Below are 26,083 nucleotides of genomic sequence, written 5' to 3'. Positions count from 1 at the left end.
TCAGTAGTATAGGCCATCTTACCATTTAAAAGAAGAGCGACACTTGGTAACCTTTGAACTGGTCGTATTAACAGTTCTACTAACGTTTGTCTTCCACATTCTGGTTTTGTTTGATTAATCTGAAATCATAGTAAATCATGTTGTTACCATTTCATGTTTTCCCACTAAACCAAGAAACCCAAAACACACACTTAAAAAAATAAACACTAAACACAAACTGCACAAAAACTGAATGGAGAAAGTTCTTATCCAGTCTAAATTATAGCATCACTAAACAGTGCTTTGCAGGCTCTGTGAGCACTTCATAGACTACATGGGATAAGGAATCATCTAATGCTACAGACTTATGCTCGGTGCACATCACTTATATGATCAGTCTCAGACAAAGGTAATATACACCGGAGTTAAATCTGCATTTAAAGACTCATATCTAATGCAAGTGTATGTAAACTGATGTGACAATAAGTGTCACTGTACCAAAATGAATAAGTTTAACTTGAGCTGCAGTGGAGTTTTTTTTGAATGCTTCTTGTTACATTTCACTACAAACGCATTTCAACGCAGTTGGATAAACTTAAATTTCTGAGTGCATTGTAAATGACATAAAATGTGATAAAAGCACTTACATATATGCTCTCACACAATTGGCCTTAAGAAAATTACTTTTTCCTGTTCTATCACAGATGCATATTTGAACACACTTGTACAGGTAATACTAATAATGATAAACAGTGCGCACTACCACAAAAATATCCAATCAAGACAAATGTCTATAGAGTAAATGAAAATCCAAGGTGCTTCTGTTTGTCTAGACTTTAAAACAGCACTAGCAGATCGTAATCTGCGCCTCTACCCCTTTCAAAACCCAATCTCCACGAGACAAACGAATTTCTAAAATATCAAACACAAAGGGGGCACTTCCATAGTGTATTATCAGATGTAAAAGATTTATTCATAAAATGTAAAAACATGCACGCAGAACAACAAGTATTCACAGCATATCAGGTCACAATTCAGCTTATTCTTCATTCTAAAACATCCTGTTCAGCAGCTCTCCCACTTTTAATCAAGCGTCTACTCCGGAGTAAAGGCTTGATTGCAAGCTGATAATACACTATGGAAGCGCCCCTTTGTGTTTGCTATTTTAGACACTTGTACAAATATTTCAAATGCATAAAAACAATGGGCTTAAAGCAGAGTTGAACATATGCCTGTTTGCATATGTAAATTGCGTGAGTTCGCTCTGTGAATGCCCACAAAAAAACTTGCATGTGCCTATGCAGAGTTGTATGAAGCCAGGCTTGTGCCTGAAGTGGTGTAACGGGGGAGAGAAGGGGCGTTCCATAAAGTAAAGGTGTGTTCGTATATATTTACAAACAGATGCAAATTGGAATCACATTGATGGCGATGACGAATGCCAGCAGTAGCTAACCGCTTCCGAATGTGAATTGCCCTTAAAATCTGCTGTGTGGCTTTCTTCACTGCTTATATTAAGTGATATATATTATAGGGTTTGATGTGAATTAAAAAAAAAAAAAAAAAATACTTTCATGCAGATGTGCAAAGGAAGGTTATATCTGCTGTATTATATGAACCCTAATAGCATACATATACGTGTTTTACTATGAAAAGTGTTTTATTTCACCTACAACCTGGTTCTGCGCACGAGTGCGTGCAAGTACTCCTGCTGCATATACTACAGATGCATCTTGAAATGCATGATACTCATATGGGCTGAAATATGCCACTTTTGCTTGATCATTTTTTGGGGCGTATTGTGAAGTACCAGTATGTATGTAGCCCAAGACAGATTTTTAGCCAGGACATGAATCTTTAAAGTAACTGCACATTAGTGCGCAGTTTTGGTCCAAGGGGACTAATATGCATGACCTTTTTGCAGCCTTGCCAATGCAAGAGGTGAAAATCCATGTCAGGGAGAGAAGAGTTCCACAGCTACCACCTTCTTTACACCAAAACCATTCCATTGTTAAACTACCATGAGAGCCTGAACCAGACACAGATATTAGGCACAGAACAATGTCTCTTATTCTGTATACTTTGTGGCAGAGCCGTAACTTAGAATTCTAGCGCCCAGGGCGAGAAAGACAAATGCCGCCCCTCTAGCCCTAATTTTTAACCAAATTAACCTAAAATATTCCTAAGTTGCGCCCCCCCCCTTCAGCGTTGCGCCCTGGACGGTCGCCCCTGTGGCACAGCCCTAGTTACGGCCCTGCTTTATGGTATGCTCTTTATTCTGGATGCTTGTTTTCTGTATGCTTTACAAGTTAATGCTTATTGAATGGGAATTGCGAGGACTGCACTTAACCTACCACATAAGCATCTTCCCTCAAAATAGAAAACATTAAACATTTGTGAACGCAGTGCGAAATTACATTATAGTGCTAAGGAGAGTCATCACAGCAAGGACAAGGAAGATTTACTGAATACCACAAAAGTGCCCATGTAAAGCAAAAGCCTCCTCTAGAACAAGCAGAGGAAGGACACTAATTTAAAATAAATGGTGAAGAACAATCAGTTGCCAGCAACTGATTTCTACTGGGACCGGAATGTGGAAACACAGAAGGAGAAAATAGGAAACTTGAACCAAACAACTCTGGATGCTGCACAAATTGCCAGTCGAGAACGACTGCTTTATTATCAGAGGCTGATAATACTGGAACCTAAGAAGAGCCACAGGTACATTCCCTGTCATCAACTACAATTGTTATTCCTGTACCTTATGGTCAAAATGTTCCCCACACCTCTTGGGTTGTAAGCTCATTTGGACAAGGCAATCTTCACCTTCTGTTTCATGCCATTGTATGTGATTTGTGTTTCATGATCCCCTCACTGAACAGCGCTAATAATATTTTGGCACTTTATAAACACACGGGTTCTGCCATTTGACACACAAAACTATTAATATGTCTTCAAAAACTGCAGTAACCAAGGAAATAAAATAAGTGGAATTGGTTTTATGTCAGGATGGTCCTGGTAAGGCTAAGTTTCTCTAGTCGAACATGTAAACAGTTTATATTAATTTGTAATTAAAGTGGGGTGTTATCTCAAAAAAATAAAATAAAAAAATACTACACTTTTAATAGGGTAGGTGTTAGTGAAAGCAGTGGAAAGACTTTGGGAGATTTGCAGTCAACTACTCGATTATGGAAAAAAATAAAAATAAAAAAATAGGTTTATTGTACTTACCGTAAAATCGCTCTCTTTCTCCAATCACAAGTTGGGGGACACTGCTCACCTTGGGGTATAGAGGGCGCTGTGGGAGTAATGGCACTAAAACACTTGTCTAGCCTGCTCCCCTCCCCTCTATGCCCCCTCCACAGGACGAGCTCAGTTTATTTACTATCCTAGCCACAAGGAAGGGCGAAAACACAACCAACAGAACACACATCAGGACTTTCAGAACAAAGGGTGGGCACGTGTCCACCAACTCGTGTTCAGAGAAAGATTTTACGGCAAGTGCAAAAATCCCATTCTCTCTTTCACACTAGTTGGGGGACACTGCTCACCTAGGGGACGTTCCAAAGCTGTCCCTATGGGTGGAAATGCTAAGAATGAACTGCACGTAAAACTTTACAGCCAAAACGTGCGTATTTTGTAGCAGGCATGAAAACGATAAAACCTGGTGACTGTATGAACAGAAGACCAAGTAGCTGCCCTACACAACTGCTCAGCTGAGGCCCCATGCTGCGCCGCCCGCCGACCTCGTGGAATGAGCCGTCAGACCTTCAGGAACCTTAGAGCCCTCCGAAATGTACGCCTGCTGGATAGTAGCGGTGATCCATCTTAGCCCCGTCTGCTTTGTGGTCGACCAACCATACTTGCGATCGTGATACAGGACTAGAAGACCATCAGTCTTCCGAACCAAAGCTGTACGGTCCACATAAATCCTTAAAGCTCTGACCACAGCTAAAGAGACCGAGTCCTGACCAGGCGCCAGCCAGTCCTGATAAATAACCAGCTGAACAATACCCTGATTTATGTGAAACGAAGCACCGCATGATCGCTATGGAAAATCATAAGAGGAGCCCAACATGATAGGGCTGCCAAACTCCGAAATCCATCTGAACGAAGCAATGACAGCAAAAAGGTCACTTTCCACGATTTTTTTTTCAAAGAAACAGATTCCAAAAGGTTCAAAGGGCGACTTTTGAAGCGTCAAAAGGACAAAGTTTAGGTCTCACTGTAGCCCCTGGCGGAACAAAAGGCAGTTGAACACGAAGTACACCCTGTAGAAACGTCTGCACCTCCGGTAACAGAGCAATAGGTTTCTGAAAATACACCGCAAACGCCGCTACCTGGACCTTAAGGAAGGACAAGTTCATTCCCATGTCCAGACCATCATGTAGAAAAGCCAACACCCTAGGTTAACGAAAAGAATTAGTAGGCACTTTGATCTTCTCACACCAACATATATATACTTTCCAAATGCAGTGATAAATGGTGGATGATGGTTTTCTTGCCCGGATCATGGTTTTAACCACTCTTTTCGAAAACCCTTTCTTTTTGAGAATCAAGAATTCAACATTTAAGCCGTCAAAGCCAATCGATATAGGCCCTGATGAAGGGAAGAACCTTCTCAATCAAGGTCCATTCTGAGAGGCTGACGCCAAGGACAATTCATTGACATGTCCTAGTACCACGCTCTTCTCGGCCAATCTGGTGCCAGTAGAATCACTGGAACCCTTTCACCTCCCACTTTCTGCAAGATCTGCGGAAGCATCGGAACTGGAGGTTAAAAGGTACACCAACTTGAATTTACAGTGTACCGTCATTTCGTCCACTAAGAATGGCTGAAGGTCTTTTGACCTGGCACAATACCTTTCTACCTTGTGGTTGTGCCGCGAAGACATCATGTCCATTTCTGGCTGACCCACCAGAGGACTATTTGAGAAAACCCCTCCGAATGGAGCAACCATTCGCCTGACTTAAGTAGTCGGCCTCCCAGTTGTCCATCCCCGGAATGAACACCTCTGAAATTGCGGGAACCTGTTCCGTCCATTTCATGATCTTTGACACTTCCTACATGGCAAGAGGATTCCTTGTTCCTCCTTGATGATTTATGTAAGCTACCGCCATACCATTGTCCGACTGTATTTGGATCGGCCAACGTGCCATGAAGGACTGTGCCTGAACTAGAGCCCTTAGTACTGCCCGTAGTTCCAGAACATTTATGGACAACCGTGCTTCATCTGGCATCCAAGTCCCTTGCAATCTGAGGTGAAGAGTGACTGCACTCCACCCCAAGAAGCTGGCATCCGTCGTTACTACGGTACAGTCCCACACAGAGAAAGGACGCCCCTGTGTTAGAATGTCCCTCCTCAGCCACCAGAGAAGAGACAGGCATGTTGTCTGTGACAACCGAAAAACCTGCCTTTCTAAGCGGGGATCTGACCTTGACCACTTTGCAAGAACCTCCTACTGGAACTTGCTCAAACGGAAACGAGCAAGCTGCAGAGCCTCGAACGAGGAAACCTTGCGACCCAGTAGCTTCATACACTGATGTACCGAGATGCGATTTAGAGATAAAAGATCTTTCATCCGACGCCGGATCTTCCGCACTTTGTCTGAAGGGAGAAAAACCCTCTGACAATTTGTGTCGAACAACAATCCCAGAAACACCACACGTTGGGTTGGTATCCAACTGGATTTTTTGTAGTTAATCACCCACATCCTGTTCCTGCAGAATGTCCCTGGTCAGCTGCAAATGTGACTGAAGCCGAGGTACCGGCTCAGTCTTTATCAGCAGGTTGTCTAGGTAAGGTAAAATAGTCACCCCCTGTAAACGCAGCTGAGCTGCCATTATAGCCATCACCTTTATGAACACTCGCGGTGCGTTGGCCAAACCGAATGGGAGAGCCATGAACTGAAAATGCTCCAGACCCATCGCAAACCGCAAGAGACTTTGATGAACTGTCACTATCGGAATGTGTAGGTAAGCATCCTTGATATCCAAGGATGCCAAATACTTGCCTTTCTTCTTGGAATTTATTACAGATCTGATGGACTCCATTCGAAAGCTGGATACTCATAAGCGGGTGTTGAGGTACATCAGGTTTAGACTTGGTTTGAAGGACCGATCCGGTTTCTGAACCAGAAAAATGTGAGAGTAAAAGCCTTGACCTCTCTGCCCCAACGGAACTGGAACAATGACCCCGACATCCCGAAGTGACTGTACTGCCCCCTGCAAAACTTGTCTTTTCTCTGACTCCCTGGGAAAAGTAGTCATGGAGGCGCTCCCACTAGGTCCAAAATGTATCCCATGGACACAATACCTTTCACCCAGGCATTTGCGGTGGAACTGAGCCACGGCTCCTGAAAAAGAGCAGTAGGCACACTCCCAGAGCCCCCGATGGAGGATGCAGGAAATCATGCTGCTTGTTTGTCTGCTGGTTTAGGGGCAGGGCAATGACCTATCCAGGCCCATCTGCCTCTTTGCCCCCCCTCCCTAGTAATCTGGGCTTGGTTTCTGGAAGAACCACCTTTAGAGCGACCAACAAACCGAAAGGAGAGAACGCCTCCCTTTTGCTTTTGGCGCAGCTACCAGAAGAGGAGCACTCTTTCCCCTCCTTCCCCCCCGCCCCCCTGTGGCTCGAGCAATGAATTTGTTCAAAGGAGACCAAAAAATCCACCTCCCTAGATCTTAACCACAATGTGCGCCTAGCTGCCACTGCTAAGGAAGAGGTTTTTGACAACCCCTGACCGGCATCCAGAACTGCATCCCTTAAAAACTCGGCAGCATCTTTAATATGCTATGCCAGTTCTAGCCACGCCAGACTGAATTCCTGCATGAAGGGTAGTGGCCCATTTTTCAACAGTTTTAACAACCCAAGCTGCCGCCATCACCGGGCGCAGGAACACCCCAGACACTAAATAAATCGATTTCAAAATCGCTTCACACTTTTTGTCAGTACTATCTTTAACGAGACGCTGCATTCGGCACAGAAAAATAGTAGACTTTGCCAAGTGTGCAATAGGTGCATCGATACTGGGATGAGTTTCCCATGATCCTACCTCCGAATCTGAATAGGGGTAGAAAAGTTTGTATCGTCTGGTAATCTGAAAATTTATCAGGCTTAAGTCTGGCCTCGTCTCAAATTTCAAACAGTTGTGCAGAAGTAGGGAAGAAAACAGTTTTTTGTCCTTTTAAACATGGAGGTCTGTGATAGATTGTTCCCCATCCAATATGTTAAGAATCTGTCGCACTGTGAGGTTAAGGTCCTCAATGCCCTGTCTATTGGACATATCCTTCTCACCTGTGGACAAGTTCTCATAGTCAGAATTCTCCAGAATACCACCATCTCCCAATTCGGATGGATCTGTGTCCGAATCTACCAACTCCTGGGCAATAGTCAGACCCAAGACTTTACGCTGTCCACCTGCCATCCTCGAATGGAATAATATTTCAAGGGAATTAGACACTCTGGAACAGTCTGTACAGGGGTTGAACAAACAGGCTCCTGGGAGACCCCTGGACCACCCTGCAGCAACTGAGACGCCTATCCCGAAAGGAGGGTAAAGAGACACCAGGGACAGAAAGGAGTCCGTTAAGGGGATAGCATGTAGGAGAAAACAAAGAGAATAGGAAGAGAGGGGAAATAAAAGCGAGCGGAGGAAATAGAGACAGGGTTAGGTGGATGGCAGATGGGCTTATAGACTTTAAAAGTGGCTCAATTATAATGTACTGTATTAGAAACAGTACTGCGACACCCATCCGAGCTGCTATCAGCGTACCTTCTTTGCGGTGGTCTCGGCAACCGCATCAGGACCATTAGAGAAACTACAGCTGAAGAAAATGGCTTCTTATATAGCGGTTGAGGGTGTTGGACACTGGGATTCTGTTTAGTGATATTTGAAGTGTGGTGATCACTTGGGGTGTTGCTTTATTTGTTCTCAGAAATTATTAGCTATCGTTTACAGTTGTATTTTGCCTTCTGTAATAAAGATAAGTTGTACCATCACTCCTTTGCCTGTGTGATCTTAAACAACAAGATACCAGAGTTATCCAGTGGACTCTTGCCCTAACACCCTGGAATCCTTACAGGCGGTATCGGAGCATGTGTAGTCAACTTAGTTCATACAGCAATTGAGCTAGTCTTCAACTTATGGGATTACCCAGTGCAAATAAGAAACCTACATAGTTATCTATCCATTTATGCTGAGTAGGTGCAGAGAAAGTCCAGCAGATTCAAACAGCACTCCCAACAAGAATGGGAGACATTGCTGCACCTTGACACATTTTGGTGAAATAACATTTTCCTTTCTATAGATAGTACATACAAACAAAGTATATGCTGTGAGACACCGCTCTCAAACATGAATCAATGCTATAGATTCCAAAACATTGACTGCATAATACTTCTCAGAACCTGATTTTAAGTAAAATCACCTTCATGGTAACATTGAAGCATGCAAGGAAAATGACTGACCAGTTTGGAGAAGCTTTCATGATGAGCGAATTAAGCCTTGCTTGGCTTTCACCAGCTATAAACTGGTAGTGTAGGGTGCAAAACCTGAGGTTGCAGTTTTCAACACTTAGGTGGCAGAAGCTGGGGAGAATTTCAGAGAATTCTCCATTTCATAAAGAATAGTTTGGAAATGCAACAAAATATAAAGTGGAGACACAATGAGAGGCAAGCACGCCCTATGGAACGCCAGATCTGTTTTTAACAAACTTACATACATCCATGATTTATTCATTTCTAAATCTCTCAATCTCCTTGTTATTACAGAAGCTTGCCTCACCTAGTCTGACACTACATCCCCTGCAACTCTCACCAATGGGGGACTCTCCCTCAGCCACACTGCCAGCCCCAGAAACAGACAAGTTGGTGGAGTAGGCATTCTACTCTCTCCAAGTTGAACCTTCCAAGTCATACCCTCTGAACCCTCCCTCTCACATTCTCTTCCTTTGAAGTCCACACTATCAGTCTATTTTATCCTCTCCACCTTCGTGTTGCTGTTATCTATCTCCCCTCATGTCCAATTTCCCAATTCCTTGACAACTTTGCGGCCTGGCTCACTTATCTCCTATCCTTTGACCTGCCTACACTCACACTAGGCAATTTCAACATTCTCATTGATAATTCCACGGTCTCTTCCACCCACTGTGATGGGCACTCCCTTGACCTCATCTTTTCCCACTACTGCTCCATCTCCAGTTTCTCCAATTTAGCCTTTTCACTCCACGACCACAACCTCCTTTCCTTCAGCCTCTTTTAACCCAAACCACTTCTCATTTTCACTAAAACTATATTCTCTAATGACTGCATTGTCTTGTCCTAATCAGGCTGCCTCTTTCTATAACAAAACCTTCACTTCAGCCCTAGACAATGCAGCTCCAGCTACTACATATAGTTTTTCGACAATCCAAACCCCAGCCATGGCACAACAAACAAACCTGCTACCTGCAAAAGTGCTCCCGCTCTACAGAGCGCCACTAGAGGAAATCTCGTTCCTATCCAGATTTCCTCCACTATAAGTTCAACCCGTCATCTTAGAGCACTGCCCTTTCAATTGGCAAACAAACATTCTTCAAATCTTTAATATCCACCCAGTCTTCTATCCCACGCCGCCTCTTTGCCACCTTCAACTCACTTCTTTGCCCACCTGCACCTCCTCCTTCACTGCCCATCAATTTGCCACCTATTTCAAAGACAAAATTGACACCATTCGACAAGATATCTCCTCATGCCAAAACCCAATTACTCCACCCACCATTACCTACACTCCCCAATCCACCGTTAATTCATTCTGTCCAGTAACTGAAGACAAAGGCTCTGCACTCATCTTATCTCACCCTATAACCTATCCACTCAACTCAATTCCCTTCCAACCACTTTGCTCCCTCTCCTCCACTGCATGCCTAACTAACCTCTTCAACCTGTCTCTCTATACTGCCATCCTCCTTCAAACATGCGCTCATCTCACCTATTCTAAAAGAAACCATCTCTCGATCCAGCCGCTCTCTCCAATTACTGCTCTATTTCTCTCTTCCCCTTTGCCTTCAAACTACTTGAGCGATTAGTGTACAGACACCTGTCTCACTTTCTCTCCTCATTCCATTGTCTACTCTTTGTAATCAGGCTCCTGCCCTCAACAGTCCACTGAAACTGCTCTCACAAAAGTGACCAATGATCTAGTTACTGCAAAATCTAATGGGAATTTCTCCATACACATTCTCCTAGACCTCTCTGCTGGTTTTTGATACTGTTGACCACCCTCTTCTCCTACACACCCTTCACTCCATTGGCCTTTGTGACAGTCCTTTCCCTGGTTCACATCCTACCCATCGAACCGCTCCTTTAGTATTTCTACCTCTGGCACATCCTCCCCTAGACTCCCATCATCTGTTGGGATTCCAGAAGGCTCTGTTCTTGGCCCTACTTTTTTTATTGTACACCTCTTCTCTTGGGGCACCAATTCGCTCATTTGGCCTCCAATAACACCTCTATGCTGATGACACCCAAATCTATATCTCTTCCGCTGACCTCTCTCCTTCTGTACTATCTCGTGTAACCAACTGTCTTTCTGCTATCTCCACATGGATGTCCCAATGCTACCTAAAGCTCAACATGTCCAAAACAGAGCTTATTATCTTCCCTCCTGCCAGAGTCACCACCTGCCCTCAAATCTCCCTCACTGTCAATAACATCACAATTTTCTCAGTCTTCCAAATCTGCTGCCTTTGTGTCACACTTGGACTCTGCCCTCTGCTTTATTCCTCACATCCATACCCTCTACCAGTCCTGTCGCCTCCACCTTAAAAACATTGCTAGAATACACCCTTTTATTACTCAACATGCTACTAAAGCTCTTATCCATTCTCTCATCATCTCCAGTCTTGACTATAGCAACCTCCTGCTATCTAGCATTTCTGACACCCATATAGCCACACTTAAATCCATCCTAAATCCTGCTGCTAGACCGATATTCCTCTCTCACTACTCCACATCTGCTGCACCACTTTGCAAATCCCTGCACTGGCTCCGTATCCTCCAGAATCAAATTCAAATTAGTCACCCCTACCTGCAAAGCCCTCAACACTACCCCTGCATACATCTCAAATCAAAATACTCTCTCCTTCCCTCTTAGATCTACCTCTGTCCAGCGCCTTGTCTTGTCTACTCTCTGGTAACCACCTCTCACACCTGCCTACAAGACTTCTCCCCACTTATGGAATTCCCTACACCGCTCAGACTTTCCTGCAGTCTTCAAATCTTTAGATGCTCTTTGAAAACCCATCTGTCTTTTTATTTTTTTATTTTAGAGGGTAACTTATCCTCGATAATACTTTTCACACTAATGCACCCTCACAACTATCCCAATCTCCAATCTGAAACATTTACTCCACTCATTTCAGCTGGGCCCACTTCCACTTAGAATGTAAGTTCTCTAATGAGCAGCAGGGTCCTTCATACACTTTGTTTTCATGTCTGCATTTATTTTGTCTACCTTGTATGTCCCTGTTTTACATATGTACTGTTTTCCCTACTATACAGTGATGCGTACAACTGTGGCACCATACAAATCTATGATAATATTATTGGGAAACTGTTGGTTTATAGGTGCTAAACAGCAACAAGATCTACTAGAAACAGCCATCTATTATTGGATGACTCCACCCTTCAGAAGCCAGGTCAGCTTTCAAGGATTATATGGGATACCAACAGTCCCCATAAGCTTTTCCTAATGCCACCAAATATACTGAAGTTTAGGCAACCGCTCAATCACAGAGGTCACAGGTGACACCCACTAAATTCGCATTTTGTCCCAAAAGAAAACCTCTTTAAATATACTGGAATTCATAAAATAAAAAAAATAAAAACCATTTTAAAAAAAGGGAGAGGGCACCTTATTTTACATAATTCGTATCAAATAAGAAAAACAAAAATTTTTATAAAAAAAAAAAAACATATAAGTTACAGAGCTGTGTACAAACATGTATATAAAACCAAAATATGTTCATAAACCAGTATCAATATAAAATAAATACTTTGGCTATACTCAATTTTTATAACATGAGAACCCTTATACTGAAAGTATATTTATAAAAAAATAATATACAAGTGATACAATGAGAAAACTGTATTAATATAAGACCAAAGTTGATATAAATACTTGAGTTGTAAAATTTAAAGTATTAACCAAAAATCCTTATACTGAATGTAATAATGGAGGAGCAGGTAGATAAAACAGGAATATAAACTAATACAATAATAAACAACACCCTCCAGATAGCAACTTCATATTTTCCCCTTGCATGGGTGTATAGGGTACGTATAAACGGATTATCCAGTTCCTATTTCTGGTAGAGCAGAGAGTAAGCAGTCCTATCAATGCTCTCTCTACCTGTGTGTCAAAACACCATCTGGCGTCAAAGTTAGTGCACAAACCGCTGAAGTCAGCCAAGTAAGGTAGCAATGCGGGACAGAAGTAGACTATTATTGCATAAACCCATCACCCGCAGAAAGAGAGAAAGAGGGAGTCTGCATAACAAGTTCTAGATACTCTACACAAAGCTTTAATTTGCATTACTGTAGTTCCACCAAATTAATGTTTGGAGACACTTGTTATGTAATGGACAATGGAGTTCATTTTCTTTTAGACAGATTTAAAAAATTGCATACCTTCAGGAAAGCATGGAACCTTGGTTTTAGCTTCTCACACTGTATAATGGTTTCCTTGCTCATTTCAAAGAAATTTACAAAAGGTGGATAGGTTTTCACCAAATCATTTGACTGAAAAAGAAAGTTGTGTTTTAGGTTAATGAAGTTTCATTTAAAATCAATATTATGATAAAAAAAAAAAGCAAAGTACATGAACAAATCTTGTAAATCATACACAAGCACCAAAAGTTTGACTACTCCGATAATTATGTTCACATAAAACTCCTATGGAATAGCTATTCTCAAATAAATTTTCTTTAAACCTATTGAGCAACAAATTCAGATGTATAGATTTCCACAATACTATAAAAATGACATCCCAAGCAACATGTATTACTTTTTTTTTATTATTATAACTGCAACATGGCATATCTTCAGATTTCAGCTAAATGCTACACTATGCTCGCACCTAGGCCAACTTTACATCACATTAACTCCCCACCACTCACAAGGGTGAAAAGTAGTATGTGATATGCTGTGAGAGTGAAAGCATAAAGCTCAACTCTGCTTCAGATATTTTTATATGAAAAAAACCCAAAAACCGTTAACTCCTTCAGTACTAAGGGTGAGTGGGACACATCCTCAGCATATACCTCAAAAGTGCCAAGTACGATCCCACTTATCCTTAGCACTGAGAGTTCAAATGGGGGACAACGTACTTTTCTCCAACGCTAGTTACTGCGATCTGGGGCTTCATTAAGTAACTGCACCAGTGCGCAATGATGTCAAGCTCCATCTCCTCCCAGCCACTATACAGAAAATTATGAAGAGCCAGGGGATGGGGGAGGACACTAGAAGTGATCTACATCCCCTATCCAGACACTCAACTTGAGGAGGTCCCTTCTTTCAAACTATATGTCCCATAAGTAGTTATCAGTGTGACCACTAGACAAAAAAAAACAAAAAATAAAAATAAAATACTTTGACATTTGTTTTACTTTCTAATTAGAGTTAAAGCAGTACTCTCAGGTAGTGTCATTCACCAGAGCCTGGGGAATGCGGCATGTTTATCTCAGGGCTCAGTGGTTCGTCTAGCAACACTGGTAGAAACTGGAGCTGTGTGATGCTCTGGTGGGGGCCACCATAAGCTGTAATCATGGCGATTGCGACGCCTCACTGGTCCTCCTACTAAAAACCACCCCCGTCTCCCCGGCTTGCTCCCATATTAAAATAGTGAATTTAAAGCTGCTTTCCCACCTTAACCGACAAACCTTTTTAACAGAACATGCATATTACATTTTTTTTACATTGAACTACAACATAAAACTTATGGGAAAATTACCAGGAAATGAAAATATACCTATGAATATATACCTATTTTAGAACACATTTTTATAGTTGGACACCAGATATTGCCAAGTCTGAACTCTAAATCCAGGTATGTCATCTCTACTGGGGTTTACAGCACAGTTTGACTTACACATCCCTCCCCACCTATATGTGAAAGTTAAACGACCAAATAAAATAAATTAAAAAAAATGTTTTTGCTGAACTATGTTAATTCTATGATAGTTACCCCTTTAACCTAATGCATCAGAAATCGATTCCTTTTGATTTTAAAAACATCTTATCCCAGAATACCTCAGGTCCACGTCACCATTATTTGGAATTGATATATTCTGTGCGTGTGTTAATACAGAAGAGAGCATAGTTATGAGTTTGATAGTACTCAATTAATGGGCACTCATTACTTCATGCAAATACGTAAAAAAGAAAAGCTAATCAGCTGTAACACTGTAAATGTTTATATAGGTTTTCTGTTTAATGTACAGATGTGTCTTACATGGAATTCTTATACTTTTTTATCTATTCACCACATATCGGAGCAAGTTTATACCATACGTCAGTTTAGTGAACGCACAATACTTTTAAAAATGTCATAACAATTACGGCTACAAAATACATTTTTTAAGCCTTACATCATTATATTTTTAGTAAAAGTGTTTTAAAAGGGTTATTTTGCATGTCCATGAAAAGCCACCTAAAAAAACATTTTACTACTAATTTTTCAAGAGAAGTAAAATAACTTACATAAGAAATAATTACATCGCCAATACTTTTGGTTTCTGCCCAGTCCATCATCATTTTTTCTAGATCGCCCTAAAAAAGAAAATGTTAAAATGTAAAATTTGCAAAGTTGCTCCTTTTAAAAAACACATCAAAGTGGAGGAGATTAAGGTAGAGGCACACAAGGTTGGGGTGCCACAGGCAACATAAATCTCAAATCAGCATTAGTGTGACAGAAAACAGACATTTGCACTGTTTACAACAGTGATGGGCATCCTGATCCTTATCAAGGGCCATATAAGTGGCATTATAGCCTTCAAAAAGACCACACATCACTCTTAATATTAGTAATAAGTTAAAACTATATTTAACCAAAGATACTCAAATCTGTAATATAGCAGCATGCATTTTAATGTAGGATAAGTGTTACAAGCTATAACAAACAAATCTGACAACTCAGTGCAACTTCTGGGTGAACAGGTTTACAAATAGCTTTTGAAAGTCAGGTGTAAGCCTGGAACAGGCATAATACAATTTGCCAGAAACTTTTCCATCCATCTAACCATTACACTTATAATTTTAAAAAAAAGCTGAGGCATATTAAAAAATAACGGTTTCATGTGTAAGGGGAAGCCAAAAGCAGCCAACCGCACAGCACAATGGTACATAACAGGACCTGCCTAAAAATATGGTTTGCTCAGCAGCAAATAAAAAGGTAACAAAAGTGGTTAAATTACACTTTATAGCATTGGAGGAAAACAAAAAGGTGAGCACTTAAATTGTAAATATGCAAAAAGTACATTAAAAGAAAGGGAATGATGAGGATGAAAAACAGACTGCCAAGACCAAAAGTCTAATTCCAAAGTTTTTTCAAGTAAATTAAACAAAAAAAAAAAAAAAAAAAAAAAAAGAAAGAAATATGGGGCACTAAATGTTAAAGAAAAATAATGGAGTAAAGAGAAATCTGATCTGTTAAAATGTGTTTTGCATTGGTCTGTATTCAGAAAGAAAGAGAAAAAAAAAAATCTTCCAAAACAAAAAATACAGGGCCTGATTCATCAAGGCACACTCACATTGGCAGATACATATCGTACACAGTCAGTCTGCGCATGCCCAGAACTGAGAGATACGTCCTGACAGCTGCGTCTGTGCATGCATAGGCTATATACTACAGCCTACGGTGTCAGGGAAAGAACGGGGAGGTGAAGGGTAGTTTTGTGGAAAAACTATTTTTTTTAATAGTGGTTTTTATTGGAAGATTTTTCTAAACACAAAAATTAAAAAACAAACAAAGACCCCCAAAAAACACAAAACATACAAAAAAAAACCTGACATATGTTATGCTAACAATCATTTGCAAATCTAATCAATAAATTGACATTAGTTATCCAGGTTTTTTTGTGGATGCTGCATGTATGAGAGCATGGAATTTCAGAGTCCCAGGAATTTTTACTGTGTTTTTGAAGTGATCATCTAAAAATATTGCTGTCTCAATATGTTGTTCTTGTGTTGAGTAAGTAAAATGCATTCCTGTAATGTTTTCCTCTACCCATTAAAAAAGTTGTAGTGTAAGAATAATTTGGACGTTGCAAGCTTGCTCGGGATGCTAACCTCTTCACTGTGCCACCTACACCATCGCAAAGCCCTTTGCCATATGCAGTCGGTAAAAACATGCCACTCTGCTTCTATACCAAAATCATCTATACCAGAGCATAAGTTGGCAATGTTTTTCTTGTTCTTAAACTGTGTCGCTAACCCATTAAAGTAGAAAATCTTTTTTGGTGGTTTCTCAAATTTTGTGTTGAACAAGTCTGGCAGTTTTCTGCTTCCAGAGAAAACTCATACTGTGTTGTGTGCCCCTTCTGCAAGTTGCTGTTCCTCCCAGCACACATTCTCCCAGTCTAGTACTCCACTGTAATTAAACAGTCCGCTTTTTCAAATGCGACACAAATGGTCCAGGGTTGTGCGAGCTTAAACTAATGACCCAAGGGCTTTTCTTCACTAATTAAAGACCACCCAAACCCAACCTGTCCCTGTAAAAAAATGGGCCTATTCAATACAATTGAAGTGTCTTTCCCCGTGGAGTGGCCTTCCACTTAAGTTTGTACAAGTGGGAGCAGGCACTGTCTGTAGAATCTAGTCACCAAGCACACCTGAAGAGGAACGTGCATTCCTCTAATGAAGTGAACTGGAAAAAATATTGTTTTGTTGATTCTCTCAGATGTGTAGTGGCTCAATAAAATACAATTTTCACGAATCACTCACAAATGAAAGCTCTTGTAGCAGATGATCCCATCATGATCCCAAAATAAAACTTTGGGGATTTATCAACAGCACTATAAACAATTTGAGATGCTTTTAAAAAAATTAAAAATATGGCTTTTTGATAAAAATCAAATTTTTATTTTAGTAAATGTTACAATTTAAATTTTTATTGAAACACACTGCTGTGTTATATATCATGAATGCTCATATAAAGAAGATTATTGTACTTACATTAAATCTTTCTCCGATTCCATCTGGGGGACACAGCTACCATGGAGTTGCATGAGGGTGCATGGAGTTGGCATTTAAATAGTTAAACTGTTAATGTAACTTGACAGAAGCTCCTCCCCTCTGCAACCCCTGTAGCTCCTCAGTGTAATTGAAAAGCCCCAAGGAAGGGAAACAGAATAGCACGCAACCAGCAAGAGCAACAGAAGAGTGAAAGGCGGCAACAGTGTCCCACAGATAAATCAGAGAAAAGTATTTAACGCAAGTACAAAAATTCTCTTTTCTCCATCATCTGGGGGACACTGCTACCATGGGGACGTTCTAAAGTAAAACTTTGCAGCCAAAACTTGCATCAGGAGACACAAACATGAAAATGGTAAAACTGGGTAAAGTGTGGACAGAGAACCTGGTTGGCGCCAGGCAGAAATGATTTGCCGATGCACCGTTGCGCGCATCCCGTGCTGTCCTCCACAGAACGGATGGAATTTGCGGCGACACGATCAAGTACAGGCCGCTCAAAACCAATATAAGCCCTGCCTGACAGGGAACATTATCCACCTAGCAGCAGTTTGTTTTGTAGCCAGACAACCCCTATTACAAGCATCATACAAGAAAAGGGAATCCGTCTTCCGCATAGCGGACATCCTGCCCACATACATTCTTAGAGCATGGACCACATCCTATGAAGTCAAGGATCCCTTATCTGAAGAGGCAGTCACCTCCTGGAAGACTAGGAACACAATTTTTTGATTAAGATGAAAACCAGACCACTTTCTGGTTGGAAGGAAGGTATGTTGCACAATACAGCCCTGTCAGTACGTAATACCAGATAAGCTGAACGACAAGAGCCCCAAAGCTCTGAAGCTCTCCTCGCAAAAATGGTGGCGAAGAGAAAAATCATCTTCCAAATTAGGAACTTGAGTTCAGTCAACTCCAACAGTTCAAAGAGGGAATAATTTTAGATCGCTAAGTACCAACTTCAAGTCCCAAGGTGCCTTAGGTGGTATATATGGAGGCTGGATGTGTAGAACCCATTGGAGGAAAGTCTGCAGCTTTGGTATAACCGCTAGCCTTTTCTCAAAATATATCGAAAGGGCTGATACCTGCACCTTCAGGGAACTAAGGCGAAAGTCTGCCTCCAAACCATGCTGCGAAAAAGCTAAGAATCTGGAGATTCGAAAGGCTGTCATATTACAAGTCCTGAGTACCTCAGTTAACTGAGGTAAGTCTGCCACACTATGATACTTTAGGGGAGAGAACGGTTTATTTGCCTTCAACATGGCAGCAACCACCTTGGGGGCAAGGTTGCTGAAATGGCCCCTGAAGCAATAGATTGTCTCGATGTAGAAGTCGCCACCCTTTACCGAGTGTCATGCGCAGTACATCCACATACCAGGCTCGACAGGGACAATCGGGTGCAATCAAGATCACTGGATTACACAGTTTCCAATTTCGTGTTCATGACATCCAGCATGCACGCCAAGGGTCTCTGGGGTCCTGGAGCAGAACCTGGGCACATGGAGCAGAACCTGGGCACATGGAGCAGAACCTGGGCACATGGAGCAGAACCTGGGCACATGGAGCAGAACCTGGGCACATGGAGCAGAACCTGGGCACCTGGCAGTTTTAGCGAGACGCCATGAGGGCCACATCCGAAGATTCCCACTTCTGGACCAACCATCGAAACACCTCCATGAGTAGAGACCATTCCCCTGGCAACACGGTGTGTTTGTTTTGGCAGTCGTCCTCCCAATTCTTCTACGTCCAGGATAAATATCCAAGAATTTTCCAGGACATACATTTCCACCCAATATCTGGGGCGTCTCTCCTTAATCCGACTCAAACACTCCTGCGACCATTATTCAGAACCACGGGACAAACGACCTGCACACCGTCAAGTGACCCATCACCAACCAATGGAAAGGCACATTCTGGAAGACAACTGGAGTGTCTAAGAGGCCAGCTGAATGTGGGATGCCAACTAGCTGAACAAGATGTCTCACTGAACTATGCAAGAGTGGAACCATACGGAAACACTTCAAATGTGGAGACCTTCTCACCTATTAGTTTCATACATAGTAGGATGTAGACCTGAAGAAAACGCACCTTGTTGATTGTTAGAAACACCTTTTACATTCTGCTGTCTAGATTAAGGCCAAGGATAAAACATCCTCTGACAGGGGACAAATTGGGATTTTTGTAAAAATTGCTTCCGCCACTTGTTTGGACAGCCAAAAGAGGATAAATCGGTTTCTCAGATTCCATCTGGGGGGACACTGCTTTACCATGGGGTTGTGTGAGGGGAGGAGTTTGGCACTTAACTGGTTAACTAAGTGAGCTGCCGACAGACTCCTCCACCTGCCAACCCCGAGCTCTGTTTAATTATAAAGGTCCAAAGAAGATTGGCCAATCAACCAAGAACATCCAGAGAAAAAGCAGAAAGGAAAGACCGCAGTGTCCCCCAGATGGAATCAGATTTATCGTAAGCATAAATCCTCTTTTCTCTTTCATCCAACTGGGGGACACGGCTTTACCATGGGGACATTCTAAGGCAGCCTATCTAGCAATAAATGGCTTTAAGGCTGGCCAACCACATTTTAAAAAGTCAAATAAAATAAACAGACAAGTATCTGTATGGCGAATCTTTGCTGTCCTACGCACATAAATTCTTAAAGCTCTAACGACATCCAAGAATTTCATAGATCCTGTACCAGAAGGTTATGGATCAACCAAAAATACAGGAACTACAATTTCCTGGTTTACATGAAAACCAGAAAGTACCTTCGGTAGAAATGATGGAACCGTTCTGAGAACTGCTATGTCATCATGAAATACCAGATAAGGCTCCCGACAAAAAAACAGTGTGCCCAGCTCAGAAACCCTACGAACTGAGGCAATTGCCAGAAGGAAAACCACCTTCCACGTTAAGAACCGTAACTCTGCAGACTAACGGTTCAAAAGGCGGCTTCTGGAGCATATTAAGAACCAAATTAAGATCTCAGGGTGCTGGATATGCAGTACCCCCTGTAAGAAAGTCCTGACATCCGGTATATCTGGCAGGCGACTGTAAAAATAAAAAAAAACAAAAACAAAAACACTGAAAGCGCTGAAATCTGCACTTTTAAAGAAACCAGGCGAAGACTCACACCTAGGTCGTCCTGGAGAAAAGCAAGAAACCTAGACAGATGGAATGAATTTGAATGATAAGTCCGTTTTTCACACCATTTAATGTATGTAAGCTCCGAATCAGAGAGGGACAGAAGGGGATTAGCAGATCGATGTCTCTTATTCCTAGGTTAATGTCTAGGATTTTCTAAAAATCAATTCAACCCATCCAGATCCCTAACCAACGATGTGGACCAAGCCAGGTCACCCATAATGGGGGCCCGAGATTGCGCTTCAGAGGAATGTCCCGCTAGTCCTGAAATAATTGGCTCAGCAATTCCCGCAGTTACCCCTGAATTAAGCAGGGCTACCGTTCCATCAGTTGAAGGAAGACCTGCAGCAACCACTGGAATTTCTGAGGGCTTAGAAAGCAGTTGTACCAATGTACTAACCCCTGCGTCAGGGCAGCCGCCCACGCTGACATTTCTATCATAACTAGAGTATTGGTCTGTGACTAAGCCGCCGCGAATACCCCAATGCAGTCAGAACAGAGCGCTCCTGGTGTTCCCTAGGCAATTTAGTATTACACTTGGAACAAGCATAATATTTGGCCCGAGGTGCTTTACCTTTATCAGACATTTTAAGGAAACACAGTACAGCCAATAGGAAAATTGCAAACACACAAGAGCTAAACAGAAGATACTAACTAATCTGTGACCACGGTCAAGAGATAGAGATAGAGATATATTCACAAGTATCTATATATGCTGTATACTATGCCCCAAACTATGCAGATACATGCAACAGTGTTCCACTAACTCACTATCCACAATATAGGGAGAAAATAGAAAGAATTTGGGTACTTGGCCTTCCAAGACTAAGCCACAGATGAAAAGAGAAGCCCGTCAGCAGCTCTCCTCTCCTCACACTGACTTATCTTTTTCCCGGCCAGATTTGGCACCAGACAAGTCCACTGTATAATGCAGACGGGGGAAGTCCTCTCAAGGTAACTTCCCCCCGATTCTGTCCGCTGGTTACATGGCTTATTGTGAAGCCCATTCAGTGCCCAGGCGATTCACGGCTTCTCTTATAAGCAGAATCGCCATTTCCACTCTCATCTAGTGCTGCTATTGCAGCCTGCTCACAGCGTCTCTGCCCAGCAGCGTAGTACCAAGTTCCCCCTTCCTCTGCTGAGGCGGACTTAGTAATTTCTATGTCAACCGGAGGCTGAGGGGATTATCGGTGCTCTCTGCCTCCGCGGCAGCGCCGGAAATCCAATTACCCTCAGTGTGAGAACGGTTTGTATTAGCCGCTTGTCACACTGTTACAGGAGCATAAAAATCTCAAAGAACCGTCAGCGAGAGTCATTCGGCTCTTAGCTGACAGCTGCTCCTGTCAACGAGTGTGTTCTGTACAGAACAGAGCACACACGTGCTCTAAAGAAAATTATAAAACAAAACAAATCAAAAACATGAGAAGAACAGTGAATAAATTCACTGCATACCATAAAAATAAGCCCAACTCCTTTGGGCACTCAAACTAAACTGAGAGCTCAGTGAGTTGGCAGGGGGAAAAGTCTGTCAGCAGCTCACTTAGTTAACCAGTTAAGTGCTAAACTCCTCCTCCCCTCACACAACGCCATGGTAAAACAGTGTCCACCAGATGGATGAAAGATGGAGCCAGAGGGTCTGATCAGAGTTCACCTTTGCTAGCAAATCATCCAAGTCTGGGATGATGCAGACTCCCAGAGTACACAATCGTGGTGCCATAACTGCTATGATATTTGTAAAGACTTATGGTCTTTACAAGGCACTTAAGGAGCCTTGAAAAGGCCTAACGAAATTAAAAGTGGGAGTTCCCCACTGCACTCTGCGACGGAACGACAGGAGCCATCTGGCTTCAGAACCAGAAAGAGATTTGAATAGAAGCCTTCTGCCCCTTTGTCCCTCTGGGACCTGGCAAAGAAGCGAAGTCATCAACTATCTCTTTACTTTGTCTCGCGGAGTGGTGGAAAAGAAACAGTGAGGTGGCCGACTTTGGAGGTCTATCATGTAGCCATGTTGCATAATTCTCGTAATCCACAGATCCTGAGTGGAAGCCGCCCATTGGTTCAGGAACAAAAAGAGGCATCCACCCACAATGGCTGCGAAGAGGAGAGGAATCCTGTCAGGTTGCAGGCTTTTCAGGGTTTTTAGGCTCTGGATACCTGTTGGAATAGAACAGCCTGCCCCTCTGTGACTGGTCTCTGGAACGCAATAGGCTTACCTCTGCAAGACTACCCTCTCAGGGTGACACTTTAAACCGTAGGCAGACAAAAGGACCAAAACAAGGTCCTCGTGGTTTCTGGACATTAACAGGGAGGAAGAAACTTTTTCCTCCAGTAGCCTGCTTTATGACATTGTATAGCTCTGCACCTAAAAGAACAGTGTTGGCATAAGGAAGATATGCCAAGGACTTTTTGGATTTTTTTATCTGCGTTCCATGAACGTAACCACATAATTCTTCGATCTGCAACTACTGAAACGGAGATGGAAGACTACACTGAGTCTGAATTCCAAGCTGCCTCATATATGATATCCTTTCGTATGTAATGCCAGAGGAAGCAAATCAGATTGCTGTAGACCTGGGCAAATCAGCTTGCTAATGGTCTATCTCTCTATCCAATAAAGTAGACCAAGAAACTTTCACCTGGATTTGACCCTGGGAATCAAGAGGAGCTGGAAGGACAGAAGAACCTTTTCCTGCAACCGTTGAAGATGTCGTATGGGCAGCAGTCTTAGAAGGCTGCACGGATACATTTTGAACCAGAGTGATAATCACATCCACTGTGGGCATCTCTGCTGGATGGGTGAGCAACTGAAATAGCGCCGCCACCTACTGTTCCAATGCAGTTGCCTACGCTGGATCCCCCATTTGAGTAGGTGCCCTCGTACGCACCCATCGTAGCCATCTGCATCACAGTCCACACAAACTGACCCCGGATCCTACCATCCACTTGGTAGTTTGGTTTTACATTTTGCAGAGGTAAAATATTCCACCTGGCTTGTTTTACCTTTGTCAGACATGATGTGCAATATTTATGATGCAACAGAAATAGCTAACCTGCAATTCTAACACATAGTCGCAGTATACATATAAACACACACGCATACACACAGCTATATATAGCTATGCGTTTATATAAATACACATACATAACTCTACAGGCATACACCCAGAGTTGTACTCCCCAACACAATTTTGTGTTAATATACATAACGGAATATTCCTCACAATAGAAAGAATCTCAACAGAAAGACCATCTATGTGAAGGAATTAGTACAGCTATGTACAAAACTGATGTAAGGTACTCCTTCCCTACAGAACAATGTCTAGGGTAGTTTTTTTTTTCTTCTTAGTAGTGTGGGAGGTGAAACTGCTCAGGAGGTTCAACTGTCTCTTCCCCTGAATTGTCTCCAATGAAACATCCCAATTTGTGAAGGGAAGCAATCCTATATGAAAAGGACATGCTCCTCCTAAATTTTTAAACCACTATATATGCGTGTAATAGTACTTGTATCTGTCAAGTAAAAAAGTATGTGTTATTAATTAAAAGAAAAACAGAGTCCATAAACACACCACAAAGATAATAGATTGTATAATCAATTTTGTTTTGACCCTGGCTAATGCCTCAAAAGAGTATGGAAATTAATCTCTGAATAATAATATGAATATCTCAGAATAATTTAACTGAACACTCATGTAAAATACTGTCTCCATCAACTTTAGAACATTGTATAACAAGGCTCTAAACTTTAGAAAGATTATAATTTTATATACATATATACACACACATACACCCTTTACACTCTATTACAACAAGGAACCTCATGAATTAGTTATTCCCCAGTGAGGTACTTAGCTGCTGAGGACCCAAGGCCTGTGCAAGGATGAAGAGGGAAGGAGCCAGCCACTGTAATTTAATAGGTGATGTCCCAGTCTTCTGTGAGGTGAGCAGTAAACGGTGCATCTGTCATTTAGGTGCAAAAAAATCACGTTCTGGGGAATATCAAGATTCGGGGGGGGGGGGGGGGGGGGCTCTCTGCTCTCACTCCCCGCAATGTTTGCTCTCTCACTTTTCTGTCTGGTGAGATCAAAGTTTCCCCCTCCGCCTCAGCAGGGGAGTTAATATCTCCCTGTAATGGCTGCTCACCGATCAGGGCACAACGCTTTATGCCTGAGGCAGCGCAGACCTGTCATAAGAAATCAGTGACTGCCTCATCAACGCACGGCTGGCACTGCCTCTAACTGAAGAAATCTACCAGCGTAACTGAATTGAACGGAGCGGTGATCCATCTAGTCCTATGGGTGTAGGACGGGGTAAGTAAAAAATAAATAAGAATAAATAAAAGAAAATCTGATCTAAACTAACAGCAAGTACTACAGAGCAGTACTGAAAACAGCCCAACTCCTTGGGCACTTAAAGAACACTGAGCAGCTACAGGGGTTGCAGTGGGGAGGAGCTTCTGTCAGTTAACTAACTAAGTGCCAACTCCATGCGCCCTCATACAACCCCATGGTAGCAGTATCCCCCAGATTGGATGAAAAAGACAAAAAAAAAGGTTTAAAATGAGACTTTGTCCAACTCTCTAGCTCAATTAGGTGAGCTAGAAATGCAACATAAAAAAATATTAACAGCAAATTTTGCGTTAAAAAAAATTACAATTTTAAAGACATAACTTCAAATCCAGTGTACATATCAGCCTAAGATTTAGGCATTTTCTTTACACCCATGGCAGCATTTACCATACTAAATTCAATTGAAATTATCCAGATTAAAGTATAAATTGGACACCACCTTATGTTGGAAGAATAGGGATGTACGCAAGAAAGCCCTGTAGTCGTGAAATCTAGAAGGGAGATCTGCAAGAAAGGGCTACCAATTCCGAAACCCAGCTAGCTGAAGAGATGGCTTTAAGGAAAATAATTTTCCAAGTGAAGAACTTTAAGCCAACAGACTCCAAAGATTCAAACGGAGAATGCTGAAGAGCAAGAAGAACCAAGTTAAGATTCCATGGTGCGTAGGAGGGACATAAGGAGACAGCATATGTAAAAACCCTGTAAATCTGGCATCAAAGTCAACTTTCTCTGGAAATACACCGACCAGGTCAAGAACTGAACCTTAAAGGAACAAAGCTTCAGTTCACCATCCAGACTGTCCTGTAGAATATAAAGAATATATGAAAGCCTAAAAGGAAGAAGTGTGGAAGCTTTTGCATTCGCACCAAAACACAGAAGTTTTCCAAACCTTAATAAAATCATGGAATGCATAATAAAAGGGGAAATGCACGTAGAGCCAACATAGTACTACTAAAGATAGAATCAAAGATAGAAAAGAAGGTATAAGAGGTGAGAAGAATTGGAGTTTGCTTAGTTTGGAAAAATACACCTTAGAAGTGCACTAATTAAAAAGGACAAGAGGTTACCAATTGTGAACAGAAGAAAGATTGTTTCACCATGAACAAAGGAAGGATTTCTTTACGACAAATGTAGTAAATCTGTAGAAATTCTTACCCAATATAGTGATGGTAAATTCACTAACAATGTAAAAGTCTTACAAACAATGGTATCTGTAGCTATGATTAGTCAAGAAAGTTATGGGTGTGGATTTTTTTTTTTGGGGGGAGGGGAATTGGCAAAAATGACACTAGGGGTTCGTTTTACCTGCAATCAATACCTAAAATTTCTAAAAGGTTGATGGATTGGTGTCTTGTTTACAAACTGTAACACTAACAATGAAGCAATGACTCAGA

The 26,083-nt window shown here is 41.9% G+C and overlaps 1 protein-coding gene across 9 annotated transcripts in view; it reads right to left on the bottom strand.

The window, feature by feature from the left end:
* ECT2 (epithelial cell transforming 2) overlaps positions 1–26,083 on the bottom strand; it is a 69,528-nt gene that overhangs the window by 16,453 nt on the left and 26,992 nt on the right. For all 9 annotated transcript variants that reach the window (XM_075202147.1, XM_075202148.1, XM_075202150.1 and 6 more), the window contains 3 exons: positions 14,718–14,786; positions 12,648–12,758; positions 23–119 (listed from right to left, as the gene is read on the bottom strand). In XM_075202147.1, the coding sequence (XP_075058248.1) occupies positions 23–119; positions 12,648–12,758; positions 14,718–14,786 (277 nt within the window). The remainder of the gene's footprint in view (positions 1–22; positions 120–12,647; positions 12,759–14,717; positions 14,787–26,083) is intronic.

This window comes from Mixophyes fleayi, chromosome 3 (genome assembly GCF_038048845.1).
Source record: "Mixophyes fleayi isolate aMixFle1 chromosome 3, aMixFle1.hap1, whole genome shotgun sequence".
Taxonomy (NCBI): Eukaryota; Metazoa; Chordata; class Amphibia; order Anura; family Limnodynastidae; genus Mixophyes; species Mixophyes fleayi.
This window is presented reverse-complemented; position numbering and strand designations above follow the sequence as displayed.